The sequence below is a fragment of the Pseudorca crassidens genome, chromosome 5, assembly GCF_039906515.1.
Source record: "Pseudorca crassidens isolate mPseCra1 chromosome 5, mPseCra1.hap1, whole genome shotgun sequence".
Lineage (NCBI taxonomy): Eukaryota > Metazoa > Chordata > Mammalia > Artiodactyla > Delphinidae > Pseudorca > Pseudorca crassidens.
This window is the reverse complement of record NC_090300.1, coordinates 117,486,466-117,511,253: the sequence shown is the minus strand read 5'-3', so window position 1 is coordinate 117,511,253 and position 24,788 is coordinate 117,486,466. Positions and strand designations below refer to the sequence as shown.

At 33.4% G+C, this 24,788-nt stretch overlaps 1 protein-coding gene across 6 annotated transcripts in view; it reads right to left on the bottom strand.

Moving 5' to 3' along the window:
- The window catches only part of ROBO1 (roundabout guidance receptor 1), a 404,318-nt gene that overhangs the window by 76,080 nt on the left and 303,450 nt on the right, over nucleotides 1-24,788 (bottom strand). For all 6 annotated transcript variants that reach the window (XM_067739205.1, XM_067739201.1, XM_067739202.1 and 3 more), the window contains exons 7-8: nucleotides 9,630-9,754; nucleotides 6,301-6,472 (exon numbers count right to left, since the gene is read on the bottom strand). In XM_067739205.1, the coding sequence (XP_067595306.1) occupies nucleotides 6,301-6,472; nucleotides 9,630-9,754 (297 nt within the window). The remainder of the gene's footprint in view (nucleotides 1-6,300; nucleotides 6,473-9,629; nucleotides 9,755-24,788) is intronic.

Genomic DNA, 24,788 nt, shown 5'->3' with positions numbered 1-24,788 from the left:
GAAATTGCCTGATTAAACAAAACTGGTTGCCAGAGTGACTAAATTTTGGATGCAACCATTTGCAAAGCTGGATGTGTCATGTTCAAAGTTTTATGCGCCAAAGATTTCTCACAAGCTGGAGTCACACTTCAATTTGTTCCTCATTTATCATGCAATAATTATTAGTTTTGGGCATTCAATCTAAGAAAAACAAGAAAGCAAGAAAGTGAAATCAGCAACTGTGCAGTTTCACTCCACCCTTCCAATTCTCTTCCATCTTTGGTTGCTGGTGTGAAATCTGTTAATACCGTGGAGGTATATTAGAAGGCTGGAGTTTGAAACTTGGCAGGAGTGTTTCAGATACTCCATGGATGAAACATGTAAGCCAATAATTCCTTTGCTTAGAATCGTTTAATCTTTTCTACATTATCTGTTGATTTTGGCTCAAATCAAATTAGAGGCCCCTCCTGGTAAGTATGAAAAAATAATGATAAGTGTTTTAGTGCACTGGGGTTTTTACAAGACTCTACCACCTGTGTTCCCTTGATTATAAGAATGAACGAATATTTATTTCCAGATATTAATTGAATTAGTAACAGAGTGTTTCTTTATAACTGATTATAATAAAATCCAGTAACAGAGTGGTTTACATTTCGTAGTCTTGTTATATTTAGAAACAATCCAATATCCGGGGATTTATTCAACTTTCTATACCTTTACAGTTCTTTGATATTTGCATCATATTTAGCGTCATCCTCACTTCCTTATCCTATTCTAACCCAGTTTAATGATGTTGTTTCTCTGTTATTGATTTCTTCCCGGTTTACACTGGGTACTTTACAAAAATAAAGCAAGAAAAGAGAAGCAGGGTTGATTATCAGGCTACACCATCTGTCATATGTCTTTAGGCAAGTTCCTTAAATTATCTAAGTCTCGGTTTTTTACCTGTAACATGAGGATAATAATACTTGCTCTAACCAGCTCAGGGGATTGCTATGAAGATATAAATGGAATAACAAATATTCCATGTACTTTGCTAATTGCAAAAAGCTAGACAATTATATGAATTGTGATATCACGATCCTTTTCTATAAAATAGTAATATGTAAATCAGAGGTAAAAAAGTTCACTAAAGCAATTTTATGTTTTTAGGTAAAGACAATGAAACATTTTGGTGTTGTCACAGATTAGAATAAAATACTGATGAAATGTTCAAAGTTACACAAATTAAGATGTGTAGTACATTTAGCAGTCAACACTAAGTTTAGGATTTATGAGAAAAACTTCAAATAGAGTCTAATATCTCACATTTGGATTATTAAAATGAATTATCAGGTAATAAAATAGGATGTGTAAGACACAGAAATATGATTTAAAGAAAGTAAGTGCATGGACTTTGTAATCAGAAGGACATAGCACTGTAAAAAGAAAATGTTCCGTATTTGTGCTCTCCAGTACAGAAGCCAAGAGCTTCAAATGCTACTGAGCACCTGAGTGTGGCTGGTGTGATTGAGGAACTGGATGTGTAGCTTTACTTAATTTTAAGTAATTTTGATTCAAATTTAAATAGCCTCATGTGGCAAGTGCCTACCATACTGGACAGTGCAAACTTTTGTTTTTGTTTTTCTGTTTTATTTTTAACATCTTTCTTGGAGTATAATTGCTTCACAATGGTGTTAGTTTCTGCTGAATAACAAAGTGAATCAGCTATATGTATACATATATCCCTATATCTCCTCCCTCCTGCGTCTCCCTCCCACCCTCCCTATCCCACCCCTCTAGGTGGACACAAAGCACCGAGCTGACGTCCCTGTGCCATGCGGCTGCTTCCCACCAGCTATCCATTTTACATTTGGTAGTGTCAAACTTTTGTTTAAAATCTCAGTTCTGCTAGTTAGTATCTGAAGGATCTGGGTATATCTTTTCACCATTCTCTGCCTCAGTTTCCTCATCTGTAAAATAAGAAGTCAGATTTGAAATTATTGAACTGTTTAAAGTTCTTAGCATAATGCCTGGCACAAAGGAGGCACTGAATAACTTTACAAAAGCCAGGACATGGAAACAACCTAGGTGTCCAACGACAGATGAATGGATAAAGAAGATGTGGTACATATATACAATAGAATATTACTCAGCCATAAAAAGGAACAAAATTGGGTCATTTGTAGATATGTGGATGGACCTACAGTCTGTCATACAGAGTGAAGTAAGCTAGAAAGAGAAAAACAGATATCATATATCAACGCATATATGTGGGATCTAGAAGAATGGTACAGATGAACCTATTTGCAGGGCAGGAATAGAGACGTAGATGTAGAGAACGGACATGTGGACACAGCGGAGGAAGGGGAGGGTGGGACAAATTGGGAGGTTAGGATTGACATGTATACACTACCATGCTTAAAACAGATAGCTAGTGGGAACATGCTGTAAAGCACAGGATGCTCAGCTTGGTGCTCTGTGACAACCTAGATGGGAGGGATGGGAGGGGTGGGAGGGAGGTCCAAGAGGGAGCGGGTATAGGTATACATATAGCTGATTCACTGCATTGTACAGCAGAAACTAACACAACATTGTAAAGCAATTATACTCCAATAAAAAAATTTCTTATTATAAATATCAGTATAGTGGTGATGGTGGTGGTAGTGGTACAGATATGAGGAGTGTAACAGATGATGTAACCCTATTAGAGCAGGGTTTATAAAAGTTTACCTAGTTTTCCACATGTTCAATGAAAGATTTAAAGACCCTAAGAAATGAGAGTATTTCATCAGAAGTCATATTTTTTGTCACCTCAAGAATAATAATCATAAAATCTATGTTAATACATATAAAAATATTCATAAAATAATTTTAGGTGAAAAAGAATACAGAATAACACACACACTGACTGGTTTAAATATGTAAAATTCACATCTAAAAACCAGCAAACATCAGAGTCATATATCACAATTGCCATCAGTTTGTAAACATATCTCAACACCCATGAGTTAGGCTGTAAACTGTTACCTCATTTCAGCAATTAGGGAGTTGAAACATTGAAAGTTCACGTGACTCGTCCAAATCAAAGAGTTAGTCATTGGCAAATAGCTAGTAATTAGAAAGTTAATGCTCTTTCCACTGTATATCAATCACTTTTGAGAGATTAATGCAAGTGATTTTAGATTTTATACGTCATTTAATCATCACTAACTACTTCTTACGTTCTAGTAATTAAGAGAAGAAACATTTTCAATTAAATAGGTTATATGAATTTCTATGTTCCTGTGTCAAACAGGATTTGGGGTAGGCCTCAGCTACAGAAAAACAACATTTCAAAGACAGCTGCTACTCTACCATATTCTGTGTCTCATGTTTTATTCTGCCTTTGCCTTTGTTCTGTTTGCAAATAGTAAAGAAAGAAAGTCAAGAAACTAAAGTCAAATAGTTTCCAGAAAATACTCTGCCTATTACCTCTCTTCGACTTGATTTGGTAATAAGTAAATACTGATATTATCAGCACTCACAGTAAGTACAGTTTACCTATGAAGAATGAGTCCATAGTTGTAAGTTGTTTGTACAATATTGATGGACTCCAAAATAAAGAAAACAAAACTAAAAATACAGTACCAAACACAAAATCACCTTAAATCTCCCCAGAGACTGTAAGATGAAACTTTTAGAAGTGAATTGGCTATCAGGGATGAACCCCAAATCCACAGATTTAGGAGTTTTGTTTTCATTTTAGTTTAGCAAAAGTTGACATGCTTGATCTATGCTCACAAATATAACCATTCACCATAAGGCCATGTCAAAAGGCACCTAGAAAGTTTTGCTTTCAATTATGAGAATAATAAGAGATATTTGAAAATATTTTATTATAGTTTTCTTTGGCCTTTTTTAATGTATATCCTTACATACAAGTTGCTTTATAAAGTTGCAATCATAAACATATGTGCAAATCTATGTTCTACTTTTCCTATATATTGATTATATTAATCATTATATTCATTACATGGTCTTCACAATCATCACTTAATAGCTCTAATGTATGTAAGAAACTGTAAAAACATTTTAGGTCATTCTAACGTATTAGGGCAGTAGATATATAATATATATCATAGATAGTGTTAAGAGTGTAGACTTTTGAGTGAGACAATCTTAATTTTTAATTCTGACTTAACCAACAGCTAGCTCTTCATTCCTTCCTTCTTTGTTTCATTCACTTATTCAAAAAATATCCATTGAGAGTCTACCATGTGTCAGACCTTGGTGGATACTGGGTATATATTTAACTTGATTGGACAGATAAATTCCCTAAATTGGAAGACTCAGATTGTTAAGATGTTAATTCTCCTTAAATTGTTCAATAATTTAAGTGGAATCAAAATTAAAATTCTGATTTTTTTGTTTGTTTAGGATGTTAAAATGTGTGTGTGTGTGTGTGTGTGTGTGTGTGTGTGTGTATGGAAATTGAAAAGTTGATTTTAAAATTTATAAAAAAATGTAGAGGACCTCTAACAGCCAACCCAAAACAAGAAAAACAAAGTTGGAGACTTACACTAACAGTGTGTAAGACTTACTACAAAGCTATAATAATTAAGACCATACATACTTGCATAAATAGATGAATGGAATATAACAGAGAGAACAGAAGTAGGCCACTACATGTATGCTCATTTGAATTATGATTAAGATGCCACTGCAATTCAGTGGGGAAAGGGCTGTCTTTTCAATAAGTGATGCTGAAACAATTAGTATCCATATAAGGGAAGAAAAGGAATTTTGACCCTTATTTTACACTATACACAAAAATTAGTTCAAGACAGATTAAAAACTTAAATCTCAAAAGTACAGACAATAAAGATTCCAGAAAAAACACAGGAGAATATCCTCACAGTCTCAAGGTAGATTAGGGAACTAAAAGCACCACGTATAAAAAAAAATAATACATTGGTCCTCATTAAAATTAGTTACTTAAGCCTTAAAATCATCATTAAGAGGGCTTCCCTGGTGGTGCAGTGGTTGAGAGTCCGCCTGCTGATGCAGGGGACACGGGTTCATGCCCCGGTCCAGGAAGATCCCACATGCCGCGGAGCGGCTAGGCCCGTGAGCCGTGGCCGCTGAGCCTGCGCGTCCGGAGCCTGTGCTCCGCAACGGGAGAGGCCACAACAGTGAGAGGCCCACGTACCGCAACCAAAAAACAAACAAAAAAAATCATTAATAGAATGACTGGGAAGAAATATTTATAATACATATATCGGACAAAGATTTGTATCTGGAATACATGGGAAAATGAAAAAAAAAACGAGAGAGAAAAATGAGTATATGCATCCACCAAAAGGCAAACAAGATAACTGAGTGCACACGCCCACCCATAGACTTATACAGAAATATTTAGCTTTATTAATAAAAGCCCTAAACTGAAAACAACCCATCAATAAAGGGTCCAAAAATAAATTGTGAGCTATTTATACAATGGAATACTATACAGCAACAAAAAGAATGTATATATGTTTATTTTATGTATATATACATATGTGTATACAGGTACTGTGCATTTTTTGAAAGTTCATTTTAAGCCACTTTGCTTTTATGAAAGACCTACATTAGTACATGTGCCCACTAATCAAAATAAATCTGAACTGGATTTTCATTTTTATGAAAAGAGGAAATTGCTTCTTCACTTGATGCCATTTCTTTGGCTTACAAAAGGTTTCATAGGAATGCTCTACTTTTGGAGAGCAGGGAAACCCGTTATATACACATATGTATATATATTTAATATATTTACATGCTTACTTATAGTTTCTTTTCTTCTTACTACTCTCCATCTTATGGTTTGGAGATTTTCTCCATTACTGCATTTTTATAATATATTTGGTATTAATTAATCATGCTTAGAAGAGTTGATAAATAGAACAAAACCACATTACTAAGAAAAACTTACTCATCATGAATTGTGAGTTGGATTTGTCAACAATTCATCTTATCTCCTTAGTAGGGAGGAAAGAAAAAGGATGATATTTTACACTAAGAGATTTTAAAATAACTTCGCATTTTCCAAAACATGGACACAGTCCTACGTACAATTACTCAGTGTAAACTTTCCTTGTATAATTGCTAGGCTTTTATGAATGTAATTTGATGCTAGAAGTTTATAGTATAGCCAAGTTAAAATAAGAATGATTTTACATTCAATCACTGTATCTTCATCCTTTTCACATTACACCAAAATTGCTGTAAGAAAGGATACAAAGTTGAAAATAAATGCATTTACTGGCACTCTCTTTAGACCCTAAGCCAAACTTGGACATTTTGAAATAAAATGCTCTACTTTACCATCGGTAACTTCCAAATATGCTTTTGTGATGATACTTCCGGCAACATTTAAAGTCTGGCAGATATAATAACCAACATCAGATCGCTGGACATTAGTAATAGTGAGGTCACCAGTCTGGGAGACTGAAAAACGGCTGGATGACTGTGGTGGTTGATATGAGAAAAGCAGATTCTAGAACCCAGAATTTGGGAGGAAAGAATAACAATAGGTTAGTTGCTAGTTTCCAACATGTTGGCATACATACATACATATATTTACAAATAGATGTATAAACATTTACACACACACAAACACACATACTTGTGTATGCAAATAAGCTAAATATCCTCTAACACATACCCAGATATAGATGTGCACACACATAAACATATAAATGCACAAGGTTTAATGATCTAGCCTTAAATAGGGTTATTTGAAAATTTAAATGAATTCTAAATATGGATATATGCCTTTATAATTTCAGTTTCAAACAATACTAGATATAAAAGGATGTTAGATACCATTAGGATTAAAAGTTTTACATATTTAACCAAAACAAAGTCAAAAGCTTTGTTTCACATAGATGTGCCTATTAGGATTCTAAACTCTAAATCTTTTCATGTATAAAAACAACATTAAAATTTAAACACATTCTGACAAATTAAGTTTAAGAATATCATTTAGGCACCATTATAACTATGCCTGTTACCTGTCCATTATAAAAGTTCACTAATCTATCAAATTGTTAACAGTTTCTTGTTTTTCTGGTTAAATGGTGGGCACATCTATTATAAATTTTTAATCAAATACTGAATTTAAGAATTCATAATGGAGTTTTATTTTTGCAGAAAGTTATCTTAAAAACAAACTCAAGACAAAATGTGATGTTATTCTGTGGTACAAATTTCTCTCTATGAATCAAAATATCATGCTCATTGGAGAGAGTGTATATTTCATGTAAAAAACATATCATGTCATTGTTTTTCATGAAATAAAGAATATCAACATTTCTTCTAATCAAATAAATTTGCTACTTTTTAAAAGTTTAGGTGCCTTTTAACATTTGTCATTTACAAAGGCTTAACTACTATTGCATGGAAATGTGTCCAATGACAAAATTTTAGGTAACAGTGAGTTATATCATTAAATCAAACCAAACCAAATCAAAATTATTTCAAAGTTTGAAACAGATTTTAGGTGACAATGAATAATTTATTTAAATAACTAAATGAATCATTTAAATATTACTCTACTAAGAAGAACTGCTAGTGGATTTACTATTATCGCTACTTGATATTCTTATATAATACACTTTCAATTTTTCCTGTTCTACTAAAATATTTTGTTTTTTTCTTGTCTTTAATTTGCTGTCAGCAAATTTAGTCCTTTGAGGGCAAATGAAACGTATTAGAACCAACTGAGGTATTAGAACTTACATGACAGCCTCTGTACAATAGTCAAGTTGATATTTGCCTACCAAAGTGAAAATTATATTGAACTTGATGGCATTGCATACAAATGATTAGTGAGTGCAGTCAGTACACTGTGTGTTATTTGTATGAACATAGTAGAAGCAAGATCATAAAGCAACACACCCAAGGTTGATTTAAGCAAAAACTAAAAGAGGTTAGGAATAACTGTATCAAAAATGAATGAGAATAATTTTTTACAAGTATCAGAAAACAAGTAAAGGGAAATGTGTCCATTTACTGAAGAACTGAAGTCACTAAGAGATAAGAAAAAATTTGTGTTTTGGCCATCATCAAAAAATCTACAAACAATAAATGCTGGAGAGGGTGTGGAGAAAAGGGAACCCTCTTGCACTGCTGGTGGGAATGTAAATTGATACAGCCACTATGGAGAACAGTATGGAGGTTCCTTAAAAAACTAAAAATAGAACTACCATATGACCCAGCAATCCCACTACTGGGCATATACCCTGAGAAAACCATAATTCAAAAAGAGTCATGTGTCACAATATTCATTGCAGCACTTTTTACAATAGCCAGGTCATGGAAGCAACCTAAGTGTCCATCAACAGATGAATGGATAAAGATGTGGCACGTATAGACAATGGAATATTACTCAGCCATAAAAAGAAAAGAAATTGAGTTATTTGTAGTGAGGTGGATGGACCTAGAGACTGTCATACAGAGTGAAGTAAGTCAAAAAGAGAAAAATAAATACCGTATGCTAACACATATATATGGAATCTAAAAAAGAAAAAAATGGTTCTGAAGAACCTAGGGGCAGGACAGGAATAAGGATGCAGACGTGGAGAATGGACTTGAGGACACAGGGAGGGGGAAGCATAAGCTGGGATGAAGTGAGAGAGTGGCATGAACATATATACACTACCAAATGCAAAATAGATAGCTAGTGGGAAGCAGCCGCATAGCACAGGGAGATCAGCTCGGTGCTTTGTGTCCACCTTAGAGGGGTGGGATAGGGAGGGTGGGAGGGAGACGCAAGAGGGAGGAGATATGGGGATATATGTATACATATAGCTGATTCACTTTGTCATACAGTAGAAACTGACACATCATTGTAAAGCAATTATACTCCAATAAAGATGTTTTAAAAAATCTAAAAAGAAACCTATTTTAAAGTTTCCTATTATTTTTAAAGTAAAAGTGTTTCAAAATTCCCTTTTTAATAAGCTGAAGCCTAATAGTGAACTTAATTTTTAAGACCACAGATCTCTATATTCTAGCTTCAATATATATAGAAAATTCTGGTTTATAAAAATATATAGAGAGTAGGACTTGATAGCAAATGGTGACCACATATTACAGTTTTCAAAGAATTAGAATATACTGAACTATATCCAATATGACATCTATGTTAAAGAGACTTTCATATAGTTTGATGAATTTTTAATTGCTAGATATATGATAGATAAAACATAAAGAAGCAAAGAAGACACTTCAGATTCCTGGTGCTTTCAGAAAAATTGCACTGACTAATTATCATCTTTGTTTTAAATGTGTGTAAATCTATTTTAACATATAATTACAAATCTGAATAATAAAAAGTTATAAGTAATTAAGTTGAGAAAAAAAGTAGTTTTTAAAAAAATGTGGTTGAATTGGAAATAAAGGTAAATTTTATACAATAAAACAATTACTATTCTACATACCACTCTCTGTACCAAAACTAGGCAGGGAAAATTTGAGAATTAAAACAAGGTAGGAAATTTTGTCTTCTCTTTTATTGCTGAAATGTTTAGGTCACTCAGAGATTTCTCAGTTCTCTTAAAGCGACAGATATGTGACTAAATAATTTGTTGCTTTTTGTTATATATCTGGCACTCATCTTTACTGATTGAAATATTAGAACAAGGTCATACCTGACTCCCCTCTCTCCTCCAGAAGATAGCTGGTTGAGGATTTCCAGTTGCTTCACACTGGAAAGTTACAGTTCGTCCCAATGCAACAACCTGGTCACGGGGTTTCACAACAAAATGTGGAGGTTCTGAAGGAGATGAAACAAATTACCCTGAATCAAAAGCATGGAGTCATTGTCCTATTTGAGACAATTTGCTGATATCCCAAGTGCTGCTGTTATTTTATACCAGTTGTTATGTACTCTATAGATATACATAATGTACCAATTCTCATCCTTAACCTAAATGAAGCTAAATTAAGTGCACATTCATAGAGTGGAATCGTGTAGCTCTGTAAAGAGGTTTTTTTTCTTTTTAATTACTTGACCTTCTAAGATTATCTACCTTATTAAAAAGAATTCTTGAACTACAATTTGACCATTTACATTCAACGTATGCCTGAAATTTGTATGAATAAATATCTTTTCTTACTTAGAGCTGCTTAAAGGTGCATGGATGTTAATCACAGACACAAGGACCTCCTGATGTAGGCAGGCCCTAAAATTAATTTAACTCAAAAGCTCCCGAAATGCTACCATGGAAATTATAACCATTTAAAATCTTCAGTCCAATTACTTGAATAGAAATGAATTTAAAGCAATAGTGGAGTCGAATGCCTCTTTCATTTACATAGGCAAGGGCATGTTCAAACAGAATATATATGGAAATGAGGGCAAAGTTGAAACATCTGCTCATCCTGACATTATAAATACTGCCAGCTTTGTCCAAACTGTTTGATTTATACAGACTTAAATGGCCACTTCATCCAGCAGTAAATAGAGTGTCAGAAAATTGTGTCAGTTACATTGAGAACAATGGCAGCTGAAAACATGAGGTGTGCTGATGGGGTCACTCGCTGGGAAAAAAAAAAATTTAAAAAGCTTGTTTTGGGGCTGTGCTTTATGATTGGAAAAACTGTGCACTGAACATAAGTCTTTCTACCTACTGTTTACACTTTTCAAATTCATTTGTTATCAGCTGTCTGAAACGCCTAATTATTCTCCTTTCTTGTCTCAGTTCAAACTGAAGTGAACGTTTCAAGCCAGACACTGAACAGTTTATACAGGATAATCCGCTTTTTAAGACTCTTCCATTATTTCTAACCTTTTCCTTAAAAGTACTTTTAGTTACTTATGTCAGTCACTTAGGATAACTGCTTCAAGTGAATATGAATCAAAAAGTATGTTCAGATTATGTCCACAAGGGCTACTTCTCTGCTCATGAGAATATGACTTCTTTGTGAATGAAGATGAGTATTTGAAAGGGTACCCTTTTCTCTTGCTAAATATTTTCTGGTCAGTTGTATCTGAGACATATATACAAATATTTATGATATATAATATATACATTTATCAACTTTACACATTTGTATGTATACACATATATACATGTGTGTAAAGTGGAATGTAAAACCCCTTTAAAAAAGGCGATATGTAAAACAACTTGCATGGTCACAAAACTGAAGAAAGCAATTAGATCTCCTAACTTCTAGATAAGTGTCCTTTCTTCTATACTCCCTTTTTATTTTTAATTGAGGTTTAGTAGAAATTATACCATTTGACAAGAAAATTACAGGAGACCTGAAAAATCAGGTCAAATGCCCTCAAATGTCCTGTAACTTATACGGAAGAAAATACAAAGTTAGGAGAATAAGTTTAGGTTCAATTTTGGTAATGCTGACGTTCTAGCTTATAATTTTTTTAAACTCTGATTGTAATTGACTGGTTTACTCATGAATTTGGCAAACACTGTCATTATCCAGGTATAATAACAGGTGTGTGCATCATTGCCTGAGGATTTTCCTCCACACACATCCATACAGGAGCGTTTGATTCCTTAGTTAAGGGTTGGAATAACTGACATAGAAATCAGACCAAGGAATTGAAAGGACTGACTGGATAATAAACCAAAACCAGAAGAGAGTTTGGTTTGTTTCAATGAAAGAAAACCAAGTGATTAATTAAATGAATGGGAAAATATGACTTTCCAATATATGCAGGGAATTTGAGTAGGAAAATGTAAATGTTCAAATCACTTAGACAAGTAAAAACTTCGGGTGGTCTCTTTTCTAAATCTCAGAACCATGTCTAATAACATGTGCCAGAATCCATGTTTCTTTTATAAAACGCCAGCTCTCCTCAAACCTCAAAGACTTATGTGGGAACAAGGGATACAAACCCTTATACAAACTACATTTATCCTGCAGCAATCCTTCCACACAGGATATTTGCCTGGAAATGAATTTACTATATCTTATAGGCATATCCTCCAGCCAACATCAACAATGACATCAGCCACGAGGCATGTCTCAGAAAAAACCCATTCCTACATGTATGTTAAATATTAGATATAGACATATCTCTAAGAAAAATTTTAAATGGATTAAATATGCCTTTTTCAATCTTCTATCATCACTTATCTATTTAGATTGAGAAGGCCAATCACCATATGCATCTGATGTTCATGATAAAATGTTGGACTATTTTTCAAGAGCTACAATATTTAAACTTGCCATAATTAAAAACACATAATCATGTTACTAATATAATGTTCAGTGTTGAAAATACAGAAAATTAGATAAGCAAAGAAAAGCTACCTATAATTCAGCCATGCGAATTGTACCATATTGTTTTAAAATATTCTCCTACAGTATCACTTGAATGACTGTTTAATGGTCTAAATACAAATTAATCTTAATTATTTAACTAATCTATTGTCTTTAAATTTAGATTGTTGCTAATTCCCCCATTAAACACAATGGTGAGATTTACATCCCTCTCAATTTTATTCAAGTTTATTTCAACTGAAATTCTCTCTGATAGGACACTTTCCTCCCAAACCTCACTTTCCTCCCAAACCTCACGAATACTGAACATTAACATCCTTGCCAAACTTAGAACAGAATCTCCTCTTAATTGGCACTTTATATTAGTGAGGTTAAACATTTATATTCACATTACCTTGTCATTGATATCCTATTTGTTGTGGATATTGTGTTCTTGTGCTTAACTTTTTATTTTATTTTATTGAAGTATAGTTGATTTACAATTTTGTGTTAATTTCTACTATACAGTAAAGTTGTTCAGTTATACGTAGATATACATTCTTTTTCATATTCTTTTCCATTATGGTTTATCCTAGGTATTGAATATAGTTCCCTCTGCTATACAGTATTCCCCTTCTAAATAAAAAGGCGGGGTATGGGTTATGGGTTATAAGGGCTGGAATGTTAGAAAAGATTAAAAATCTATCTCAATGGTGTACAAACTTTTTTTGTCTTCTTAAGCCATGAAACTTCTCCTCCAAACAAATTCTTCCTCAAAGATCTAATTCCTAAATAGATAACAGCTTGGGGACAGGGGAGGGGGTTCCATGAAGTGGCTTCTGAAGCCATTTCTGGGGGTCCCTCTACTCTAGGTAGTGGTTCAAATAAAATCAGCCTAATCCAAACACTGCCTTTTAAATTGTGCTTAATTTTTTGATTTCTAAGAACTAAGGATAAGCTAAAATTTTATCCACTTCTCAAAAATGTTGTAGATATATTTTTCCATTTATTAAAAGTCTTTCTAATCTAGTTAGTCATTTTTGTTGTTCTATCAGTAAAATTATATAAAATAGATTACATAATACATATGAAATTATATAAATATTCACTCTATTTTCATCCTGTATTTTGCTTTTATTAAATTTTAACCCATCTATATTTTTGCATATATAGAAAGCTATTTTTTTCTAATAGCTCATTATTGCATCACCATTATTGAACAATCCATCCTCTTATCTGTATTAGTATGAAATGACATCTTTATAATATGTGTATAGCTTTTTAACTTAAAACATAGAGAGATTCTTTTAGGGTCAAAATTATTCCCTGGAACACCATAAAAAATTCTCCAAAAATGGTGCTCCAGCATCCTTAAAGTATGTGAATGGACCTTCCCCAAAGTACTGATCATGAAAGTACTTAGAAACCTTTATTTGTATGAGGACAAATTGTTCATCAAAGCAAACTTTGATAAATTTCAGACACATCATGTGGTTATTTCTTACATAAAATGAAATGATTCTGACACATAGAAATGAAAATGAGTGCAAACAGCCCTAAGTGCACGGTTATTCACCAGCAGGACTTCTAATGACTAATACTGAATAACAGTTACAAAAAGACAGACATGGATTCATAAACATATTTTGGATCCCCCAAACCCAAACTGTCCTCTGGGCAGCTATTTTTCTTCATTTGTTTATCTTGTGAGATATAAATTGAAATAGTACTTAATCAAGATAAAGTCCTATCACTTATTTTATCACTCATTTAAAAAGAGAAAAAATAAAAGGATGCAGATCACACATCATTTAATAAGACATAAAGTTAGCAACCCCATTACCTTTACTCTTTGTCACAGTTACCCATACTTCCTGCAGACTTTATTCTGTGCAGTCTGTCTTTGTGGCCAATGACAAGTGAAACATGGAGGCTGATTGGTTGAAGGACATGGAAGGGTATGGATGGAAAGGGGAAGAGAAGTTCCAGTCACAGTGACACGATGATTAGAAGATGGCCAATAAAATGTCAACTTACCAGACCCAACTAAAACGAAACAAAAAAAGAAAACATGGAATAAATAAAAATAAACAGAAAATGAAACAGAAAAAGTAATAAGATTTGACTTAACAATGATCGCTCTTTTAAAATAAAATGAAGAACACATTAATATTTGGATACATGGCTCATACTGTCCATGAATGAATATTTGTTAGCATTTCCAGCATCATCATAAATCATTTAAGAAGAACAGAAATGAATCTTAAAATCTCTACTTTGATTAAATGGCAGAGCTACAATGAATGATAGCTATGAAATTATAAAACACTTTTCAATGACTTTACATTTTGCTACCAGGATTAGATAACTATATATGTAATGGGTTTAAAAGCACACTATAAATCTTAACTGCTAATGCTACATAGAATAGAAATCAAGCATCTTAATCAAAGATAAAGAAGTATTAAATCCTGTAACTCCACCATCAGATTAATTTTAAAAGGTTCATGCTGTCAATGATATTCTATTAAACCCATGCTTCTCATACTTGAATAAGCATAAGAATCACCCTAAGATCTGGTTAAAATACAGGTTATGATTGTATAGGTCAGAAGTGTGACCAGGGATTTTGCAGAACCCACGTGCTGCTGGTACAGGACCATAGGTTGAGTAGCACGGTTAAAAAAAGGTATTATATTTGAATTCTTGCATACTTTTAATTGAGAAAACACACAGGAAAAATATAAACACATTATAGAAACAGAGAAAACTTTATAACACTATCTAATAAAGTTATAATCACATTACCTGTTTTCAATGCTGAAACATTGGGTATTTTAACATAGAAAGCTCATGTATTATATATTTAAAAACTGGAAAGCAATTGTTTTGCTCTTTTAGAAACAAAGGTAATTACTGTCAAATGCAGAGCTTTTTCATAATAGCCCAGTAGACATCCACAATATATTCTACTCAAATAAATAATGTCCATGTCTTTCAGCAAGTCACAACTAATTAGACTTGATATACATTCCGGTACTTTAAATAAATGAACTATGCCAAGCACTGCTGCTGTGAAATGGTAGTTTTAAAATAGAGAGAGGAGTTCTCTTGCCTATTGTTACCACATATGCAAATATAAAGGTAATTCAGAAGCACATTTTAACTCACACGTTCCCTTTAACGTGAGTGAAATAAATTGTCTACTTTTCACTCTAAGGTAAAAACTCTAAGCATAATTTTTCCATCACGCAGGCAAGAAAAGTTAAAAAAAGCATACTCTCATTTGCTCAGGCATAATTTTTATCATAGCATAACTATGTTATCCAGATTTGAAAACAAACAGAGGATGGGACTTGCTTACATTTCTCATCACCTTAAAGATGATGTCTTTTAAATGACAGGAAGAAATGTTCAGAAACTACAAGAGAGAGAACCTGACAACTGTAGCAACAGAACTTTGCTTTGAGAAAACAAAAAGTCATAAAATTATCTTTTGGGTAATCTGAAAATAAATTTGATCTCATTAGATTGATGCAGTTAAAATCAAGCCTTATTTGAAGTCAGGAGATCAAAGGAATGATTCCTAAATAGTTTCTAGTCATGTATTTTCAGTAATTTAAAATTTCTTAAACAGTTTCAAAAATATTTAACATGTTAGAAACCAAAAAAATCACTGGGAAGCAGCTCATTTAAAATTTTAAAAAGCGCTTTTCCCTTGCCTATAGGTTTTACCAGCAATTGAACCATAGCAGTTGAATCTTTTAATTAAAATCCACTGTGTTTAAGCATGTTAGGCCGGGCTTCCCTCGTGGCACAGTGGTTGAGAGTCTGCCTGCCAATGCAGGGGACACGGGTTCGTGCCGCGGTCCGGGAAGATCCCACATGCCGCAGAGCGGCTAGGCCTGTGAGCTATGGCCACTGAGCCTGTGCGTCCGGAGCCTGTGCTCCGCAGCGGGAGAGGCCACAACAGTGAGAGGCCCGCGTACCACACACACAAAAAAGAATGTTAGGCTAATGCAGTTGCATATCACATCAATGACAATTGATAACTGTAAGGTTTTTCATAGTCTATTAAGGGCCCTAAAACTTATCTAAAACAACATCTAACACAGAAGCTCCTAAAACATCAGAGGTTTTTGAATGATCAGAGGTATCTTGAATGATCATTTAAGCTTTTAACAACCATGATTATCAGGAAGTGATTCTTCTTATCTAAATGAAAACCTGCCCATCACAATTTCATTTGTTCGAGTTTCAGTAAACAAATAAATGCCATTTATACCCTCCAAATAAAATCCTTTTTCTCATTTGAAGAAAATTATCATCCCCAAATTTCTCTTCTGGAGAATAAATGATAGAAATTTCTTTAAGTTTTTCTCAGATTTCCCCTTTCTCTGTATTTCTCTCAGGGTCAGGTCAAATGATTTTTTTTTTTTTTCCCCATACAGAAAGCAGAGATCTTCTACACAACAGGCAGTGCCTATTATTGTCCGGTTAGGAAAGTCCAGAAAGAATTAGAAAAAACAAGAGTCATTTGGATCCTGTTCATTCATTATCCTCTAAAGCTCCTGGTTTACGGGCTGCTTCTCTCCCACCCTCCACATAACTCGTCTCATCTTTTTTTTCTGCTTTAAAGGCTGGGAGCACCTCTATCCCAGCTCCCCTTTCTCCCTAAGAAAGACGAAAAGCCTGTCTGTCTCTATCTCTAATAAAACAATAAAACAATAAAATGTTAGCTCTGGAAGTGACCTTAGCACTTATCAGTCTAACCCTATCTTTTTGCATGAGAAAACGGAGAACCTAAATTGTTAAATAACTTTCTCAAGGTCACAGATGACTAACCAAAGGCTGTCTTCCAGGTCTCTCGACTAAATCCATGTCTGTACAAATTTCCCTACTAGTTAATCAGTTTGGGGAGAACTATATGCAATAGGACACAGAATCTATTTGATTTTACATTTAAACTGTCATAAACTGTTTAATCTAAAATCATTACTACCTACACATAAAAATAGTTTTAAAGAATTCCTCATGACATTAAAAATCTTTAAAGAATATTTAGCTAGAGTTTTAAAAAGACATGGGAAACTAACAAGTGAGAAGAAAACAGACTTAAAGTCTCTTAAAAAGTTCACCTTTTTGGGAAAAAAATGTAATGCAATCATTTCTTAAGGGTGAACCAATTTTAATCATTTCTTGTCTTGATCTCATTAGAAATTGAATAAAATATTACTCTTTTGAAGCATGAGAATAAGATCTTAACAAAAAACACTTTTTAAGGTAAATGGGTCAAATAGGAAGGTAAAAAAACCTTTAAAAAATAAATATATATTTTTAAGAGGAAAAAACCTTACTAGTTTTTCTTTTTTTTTTTTTTTAACATTGCAACATTGTGCAGATTACAATCCATCTCCAGGAACAGCTTTAAATTTCCTTATATTGGAGGGAGTTTGGAAAGGCGTGAGAGATTAGAGAATTGCCACTAAGTTGAGTTTGTATACAAAGCATACTGTTTTCACCTAGATTTTATTTTCTTGGGGTTGGGTGGGGGAGGAAGGGAAGTTAATCAAAGTCTAAATATATATATATATATATAATACATATATATAATACACGTTAATTATATAATTTTATAAAACTCTGGTTCTCTTTTGAGTCTAAAAAAGAAAAAGAATAGCTTTCTTCCAAATATTTGGAGATATACAAACATACACTTGACTAACAGTTTTTAGAAAAAGAACTGTTCAAAAAGTTTAGGAGAATTTAGCCTCTTGCTCTCTCTCTGCCTCTCTCCGTTTCTCTCCGTCTCTCTCGTCTCTCTCACAAACACACACACACACATACACACACTTAGAATAAGAGATTTTCTTCCTCATTTGAATGTGCCATCGAAGGGTTCCAGATTATCTAATTAGTTTGAAATCTTATTCTAAGAATGTACATTGTTCAGACAATAATTTCTAGGTATAAATGAGAAGAAGCTAAGAGAAAAAAGAAATGAAAATAAGGAAGTAAAGAAGGAAAGAAGGGAGGGAGGGAGGAAAGGAGAAAGAAAAACTCATTTCTTCTATCTCCTTGTCATATTCAGGAGACATAAGTCAGAAAGATGATACATGTTTGAAAAAATTATACAGAAGCTGGAGGAAGAGGCTTTTTTTTTTGGTCTGAGAAAATAAGTTAGCTGGACAGATACTTAAGAAGTCTTCAGATTATGTCTAATAAATACAGGGACCAGCCAATCTTAATAACTACTTAGGCCAGAAGAGAAGTAGATAATGGGCCTAAATAATAGCACGAACGACTTAGGAAAAGTATAGAAAAGAAGCAGTTAACAGTAAAGGTCACTGAACCATGAATTGGTTGCCAACTGTGATGTCTCTAGAGGTCTTTAAAAATGGGATTTATTTCCATTTGGCCACAACAGTTTAGCTATATAACGCTGTCTGGTAAAGAAATAGAGTAGCTGACTCTTAAAGTGCTTTCTACGCTATGATTTTAAGACTCTGGAAGTTCAGAGGTACAGCAAGACAACAGATATACCCCTCTGCTTCCAATATTTTTCCTTCAGATTATGTATACCCAAATGTATACTCTAGTAGAAAATGTCCTGGAAAATATTCTTTTCAGTCAATATTACCTAAAGTTGATGAAGTACTTTATACACATAGCTCATATGATAAATCCAGGAGATAGCAGAAAATTCCAAGAAAGTAAAATATTTGCATGATTAGCACAATATTAAAATTACAATTTTGGTATTTCCACATTGAAATCTCAATTTTTGAAGCATAGTGGCAAAAATATTGGAGTTTATCCTTACACATTAAAGTCCTGAGATTCTTCACTATTAGTAATGGGCTATACAATTATTTGTACTGTAATGACAGAAGATTTCACAGTATTTGGGTCTAAAATAATTTAAGTATTCTAAACTCATAGAATGGCCCTATAGAATATTTCATAGTTAAGCAAATTTACAAACAGTAGGACCAATCCTACTAGCAAATATCAGAGAACAGCAGCTTCCTTAAATGGGCTACAGATGAAATCACCCTGACTATGGAATTCTTCTGCTAATTCATAGATATTCATTTTCATTATTAGTAGCTAAATTGCAGTGAATCCCTAAATTGATGTGATGTTTTTCATTCTTATACACAGTGCTTTTTGAACAGCAGGGCTCAGTTAACAAATCTGACAGACTAGAATTGTAAATACCACATTCCAGAAGAATATGAATGGAGTAAAGTAATGAGTTACAAGATTTTTTTGAGAAGAAACACATTTTTATTAAAACAGAGGAACACTCAAATTTTTAAGGAGTGAAGTATCTACATTTGAACTGACAAATCCCAGTCACTGTTACACCAGAGAAATTATATGCATAGATACTCATGAATGATAATATCTCTAACAATTAAAAACCCTCAAGATATTTTAATACTAGGTATGATTTCTTTTTAGGGAAAAGATTGAGTTTAACATAAAAGCCTGTCATTACATCTTTCAACTTTTCAGACATAAAAATAGAGTGATTAAGAGGAACATTTTTAGAATATATTTAATGGATACATAAAATACCATGAACTTTTCCCCTCCACTCAAATATCTCACTTTATTCTTTAGATCAGTGGCTCTGGAGACAATTCTGATTGTCACAACTGAAGGGGGGGTGTTTCCGGCACCAACAGGCAGAGGTCAGGGATGCTGATAAACATCCTACAACGCACAAGACAGCTTCCCACAGCAAAGCATGATCCAACCCAAAATGTCAATAGTGCCAGGACTGAGAAACCTTGCTATCTGCACAAAATACCTTGCACTATGCCTGACACATTACAGGTGCTCAGAAAAAGTTAATATTCTTCTTTTCCTTCTGCTTCTACAAATGTCCCCACAAGCAGTTATTAAATGGTGCAACTTAGTTATTTGCCTGCTAAAGAGTCTGAGATTGAAATGCAGCTACCCAGCAAACTATGATAATGTGTATGCCACCAGACATAGGATCTCAGGATCATAATTTTGGTGGTAATACTCCCGAAGTCAATTTAGAAAGCCAGAAATTTAGATCTTTCCTCTCCTTCTTCCGAGAGATACATAATTCATTACCAAATTCCATAGCTTTTATTTCATAACTATTTCTCCATTCCATCCACCTCTTTCTATCTCTATTGCCACCACCCTGGACAAGTTATCCACCAGCATTCACCCGAACTAATGTCTTGCTTTTTTCCATTCCAATCTCACAATTCAGCCACAATGATTAAAAATAAACTAATCTTATTATAGTACATTTTTGCTTAAAACCCTTCAATATGGTCCCCATTGCTCTTAAAATAGAGAGCAAAATCTCGAACATGGCCTCGTTATGTAACTCTTTGGTGTCTTCTCATATCCCTTCCCCTCCTCCACTACCCTATCTTAGCCCCGTAGATTTTCTTCTCATCCTCGAGTACATGTTGCTCCATCTTACTTCCGGTTTATGCTGTGCTCTGGGATCCCACTTTTAATTCCTACTCACCCTAGCCCTCAGCTCAAAAAAAAAAACCTCTTCAAAGAGCTTCCTCTAAATTTGATACTAAATTTTATCGGAATGCTATATGTTCTCACAGCAACCTCAACTTTTCTCCTTGAGCACTTACTGTAGTTTTAAAGTATACATTTGTGATTATTCTATAAATGTCTGTCTCTTAAACTAGCCTATAAGCTCCATGTGGGCAAGTATTTAACCATTTTGTTTGCCAGCATTTCTATAGAACTTATCAAGTTGAGGACATTATTCACATTGTAAATATCTGTTGAAAGAGTGAACAAATGACAATAATGTTCCCATTGCCCAGCTGAAAGCACTTTCTTCCTCCCTGGCCTATCTGTACAAATCCACTTTTCATATACTGCTGATGCTGTAGACATTTATGTATATCTCCCTTTATCAATAGGCTGTAATAAGCTCCGTGAAGGCAGGCTCCATGTCTCATTATCTGTGCATCCTTCACAGTGCTTAGCATATTGTTTTATATACAGAAGGTGCTCAAGAATTTGTTTAGTTGAAAATCTGGAACACTTACCTTCAAATGGCATAATTCTTGGAGGGTCAGCGTTAAGGTACATGATGGCATAATGATAAAATTATTCAATAATGATAAAATTAAACAACTTTGGATCAAGATTCTCTGCAAAATTAATCAGATCTATCCTGCATAAATCACATAACCTTTCTACATCTCAGTTTAGTAAAGAGCCATCAATGTTAGCTAACTATGTGTCAGATCACACATAGAAAACTTCTCAGCAACTCTGTAGAAAAGAGTTCAATATGCCAATTTTGCAAAGGGAGAAATGTGAAAATTAAGTAATTTTCTTAAGGTCACACATCAGGTAAGACATGGAAGATTGGAGCTCAGGCCTGTTCAGCTCTTTAAATCCTTGCTATTTTTACTACCTTGCATGACTTGTTTGTTTGAAAATTCTTAAAAAGTGTTAAATCTTATTCTAATGTAAATTTGGTTCTGAAATCTTTTGGCTCCATGACCTAAGCGAAATAACTTTCAATAAGAAATTATTTACAAAGTAAATCATCAACAAAATGAAAAGGCAACCTACTGAATGGGAGAAAATAATTGCAAATTATATTTCTGATAAGGGGTTAATATCCAAAATATATTAAAAACTCATTCAACTCAATAGCAAAATATCAAATAATCTGATTAGAAAAATGGGTAGAGACTCTGAATAGACATTTTTCCAAAGAAGATATATAGATGGCCAATAGGCACATGAAAAGATGCTCAACGTCACTAACCATGAGCGAAATGCAAATGAAAACCACAAAATCACCTCACACCTCTTAAAATGGATAATTATTAAAAAGACAAGAAATGAGAATGTTGGCAAGGATGTTGAGAAAAGCGAACCCTTGCGCACTGTTGGTGAGAATGTAAATGAGTGCAGCCACTGTGGAAAACAATATGGAGGTGCCTCAAAAAATTAAAAATAGAACTACCATATGATCTATCAATTCCACTCTAGGGTATGCATCCAAAGAAAACAAAAACACTAATTCAAAAATATATACATACCCCATGTTCACTGCAGCATTATTTACAATAGCCAAGATATAGAAAAAATCGAAATGCCCATCACTGGATGAATGGATAAAGAAATGTAAACTAACTAACTAAATGAATACACACACACACACACACACACACACACACACACACACACACACGCCATGGAATATTATTCAGCCATAAAAAGAAGGAAATCCTCTCATTTGAGACAACATGGATGGACATGGAGGGTATTATGCTAAGTGAAGTAAGTCAGACAGAGAAAGAAAAATACCAAATGATCTCACTTACATGTGGAATTTAAAACAAAAAATAAAAAAAATAAGTCCATAGAGACAGAGAACAGGTTAGTGATTGCCTAAGGTGAGGGTGAGGAGTAGATGGAATGGATGAAGGGGGTCAAAGTTACATATTTCAAGTTATAAAATAAGTAAGTCATGAGGATCTAATGTACAGCATAGGGAATATAGTTAGTAATACTCTACTGCATTCTTGAAAGTGGCTAAGAGAGTAAATCTTAGAAGTTCTCACCACAAGAACAAATTTTCTAACTATGTATATGGTGATGGATATTAACTTGACTTACTGCACTGGTCACTTTGCAGTATATATAAATATAGAATCATTATACTGTACACCTGAAACGAATATAATGTTATATGTCAATTATACCTTAACAAAAAAGATATTGTTTAAATGCACAATATGTATTAATATATTAAATTACCATGGGTACATAATCTGCTTCACATATGGGCATGTTTCAAACATATAAAAAGGTTTTAGGGAAGGAAATGACTCATGCTATATTTTATTTTCTCATTTAAAAAAAAAAACAACAATGTCCAAACAGCCAATTTCCATCCCTGAAAGATGATATGATGCAACCTTTTAGGACAACTACCATAAATGTTAAATTCATGCAGTCAAGTATCAAATGTATATGTTCACAGTTTGCTATACATTATAAAGTCATCTCTGACCTCAGTTTTTTCATCAGTAAAACAGAGCCCCCATCCATGTCTAACATTCATAATCTCAACAATCCAGCACAGGAATTATGTAATTTACCATTATTTCCAAGAAGCCTAAGTCAGGCCAATATTACTGATCATCAATTATATTTAGTCATTTAGTACACTTGGGGGGAATTAAAAAACCTAAGGAAAAACACAAGAGCACACCTCATCTCTTTACTAATGACCTAAAAAGAACACTGTTTGAAATGACTATTTTACCATACACAATGTTAACTTTTTAAAAGCACCTTTGTAAAATGGTCATTTCTATCAGTTTTAGTTGTGTAATGCTGTAAATTTTCTCCTAATAACACTGACCACACAAAATAAATGTCCTACAGCTAAAGCTAACCTTAACAACCATTTATGGATTTTCCTACTCTCATAATTCTGTTATAAAGCAATTACTCAGCTACATTTTGTCTTATACTTATTTTAGTATTTTCTACAGGTGTGTTTATACTGGCACGTTATTTATCAAGAATAACAGTTTAAAAGCAAATTAAAGTGCTCGTGGTATTTTAATCAGTTTTGCAAACTTTGGGTATGATATTAAAAGGTAGTAACTTCCAATTTATACAGAATCTTTTAAAAAATGAAATAAAAAGCATAGTATATTTTGAAATTATTGAAATAAGGCTCAAAGGACACCAGCTGCTGCTGGTATAACTATTCTAATGATGACCCTAATGTTTGGAATATACTGAAATGATTTGTGAATCTATAAGGATGAATACTGTTCAGTGTAATTTTCAATTCTGTGTATACCTATAAAATATTTAAAACGATAGCAAGCAAATAATAAAATTTGATACATATGGATGCATAAAAAGACCATTTTTCAATTATCTTGCATAGTTAATTCACCCAGGGTTCATCATAAGAAAAGGGTGCCCTTGATGTCAATTAGTCTAAAATTATTCTCTTTATGATTATTCTCTCTTAAACAATGACTTACCTCAATCACTTTATGTCTTAATAATTCTGGACAAAATAGGATACATCAATGTAAATTAACTTAGAATTAATTCTTTTACATTGAATTATACACAATATCACAAAATAATTCCAATTCTTAAAGTTATGTGAGATTGTCAGTAATGAATCTAATGTTTTAGAATGAGCTACCCATTAATGACTAGAGCAAAAATCTAATTTATTTCATTCAAATTTCATTCTCAGGCTGCATAATGCAGATTGTGTAGATTCACACAACTCAGTTACATATTTCCAGGATGATGTCATTAGTTCATAATGTAGGTTGCTAAAGACAGTTGCTAAGTTATACATCTATGTAACTGAGCAACGAGAGAAACTTATCCACTGTTATGTAGATGAATAAATCACAGTAAAGCTCAGAACATAACGGAAGACCCATGATGTGCTATTTACTAGTGTGGTATTGTGTCATTATTTGTCACAGAATCATCTTATGTATCAATTATTTCTTGTACCTGACTGCTCTACTTATTTCCTCAAATAC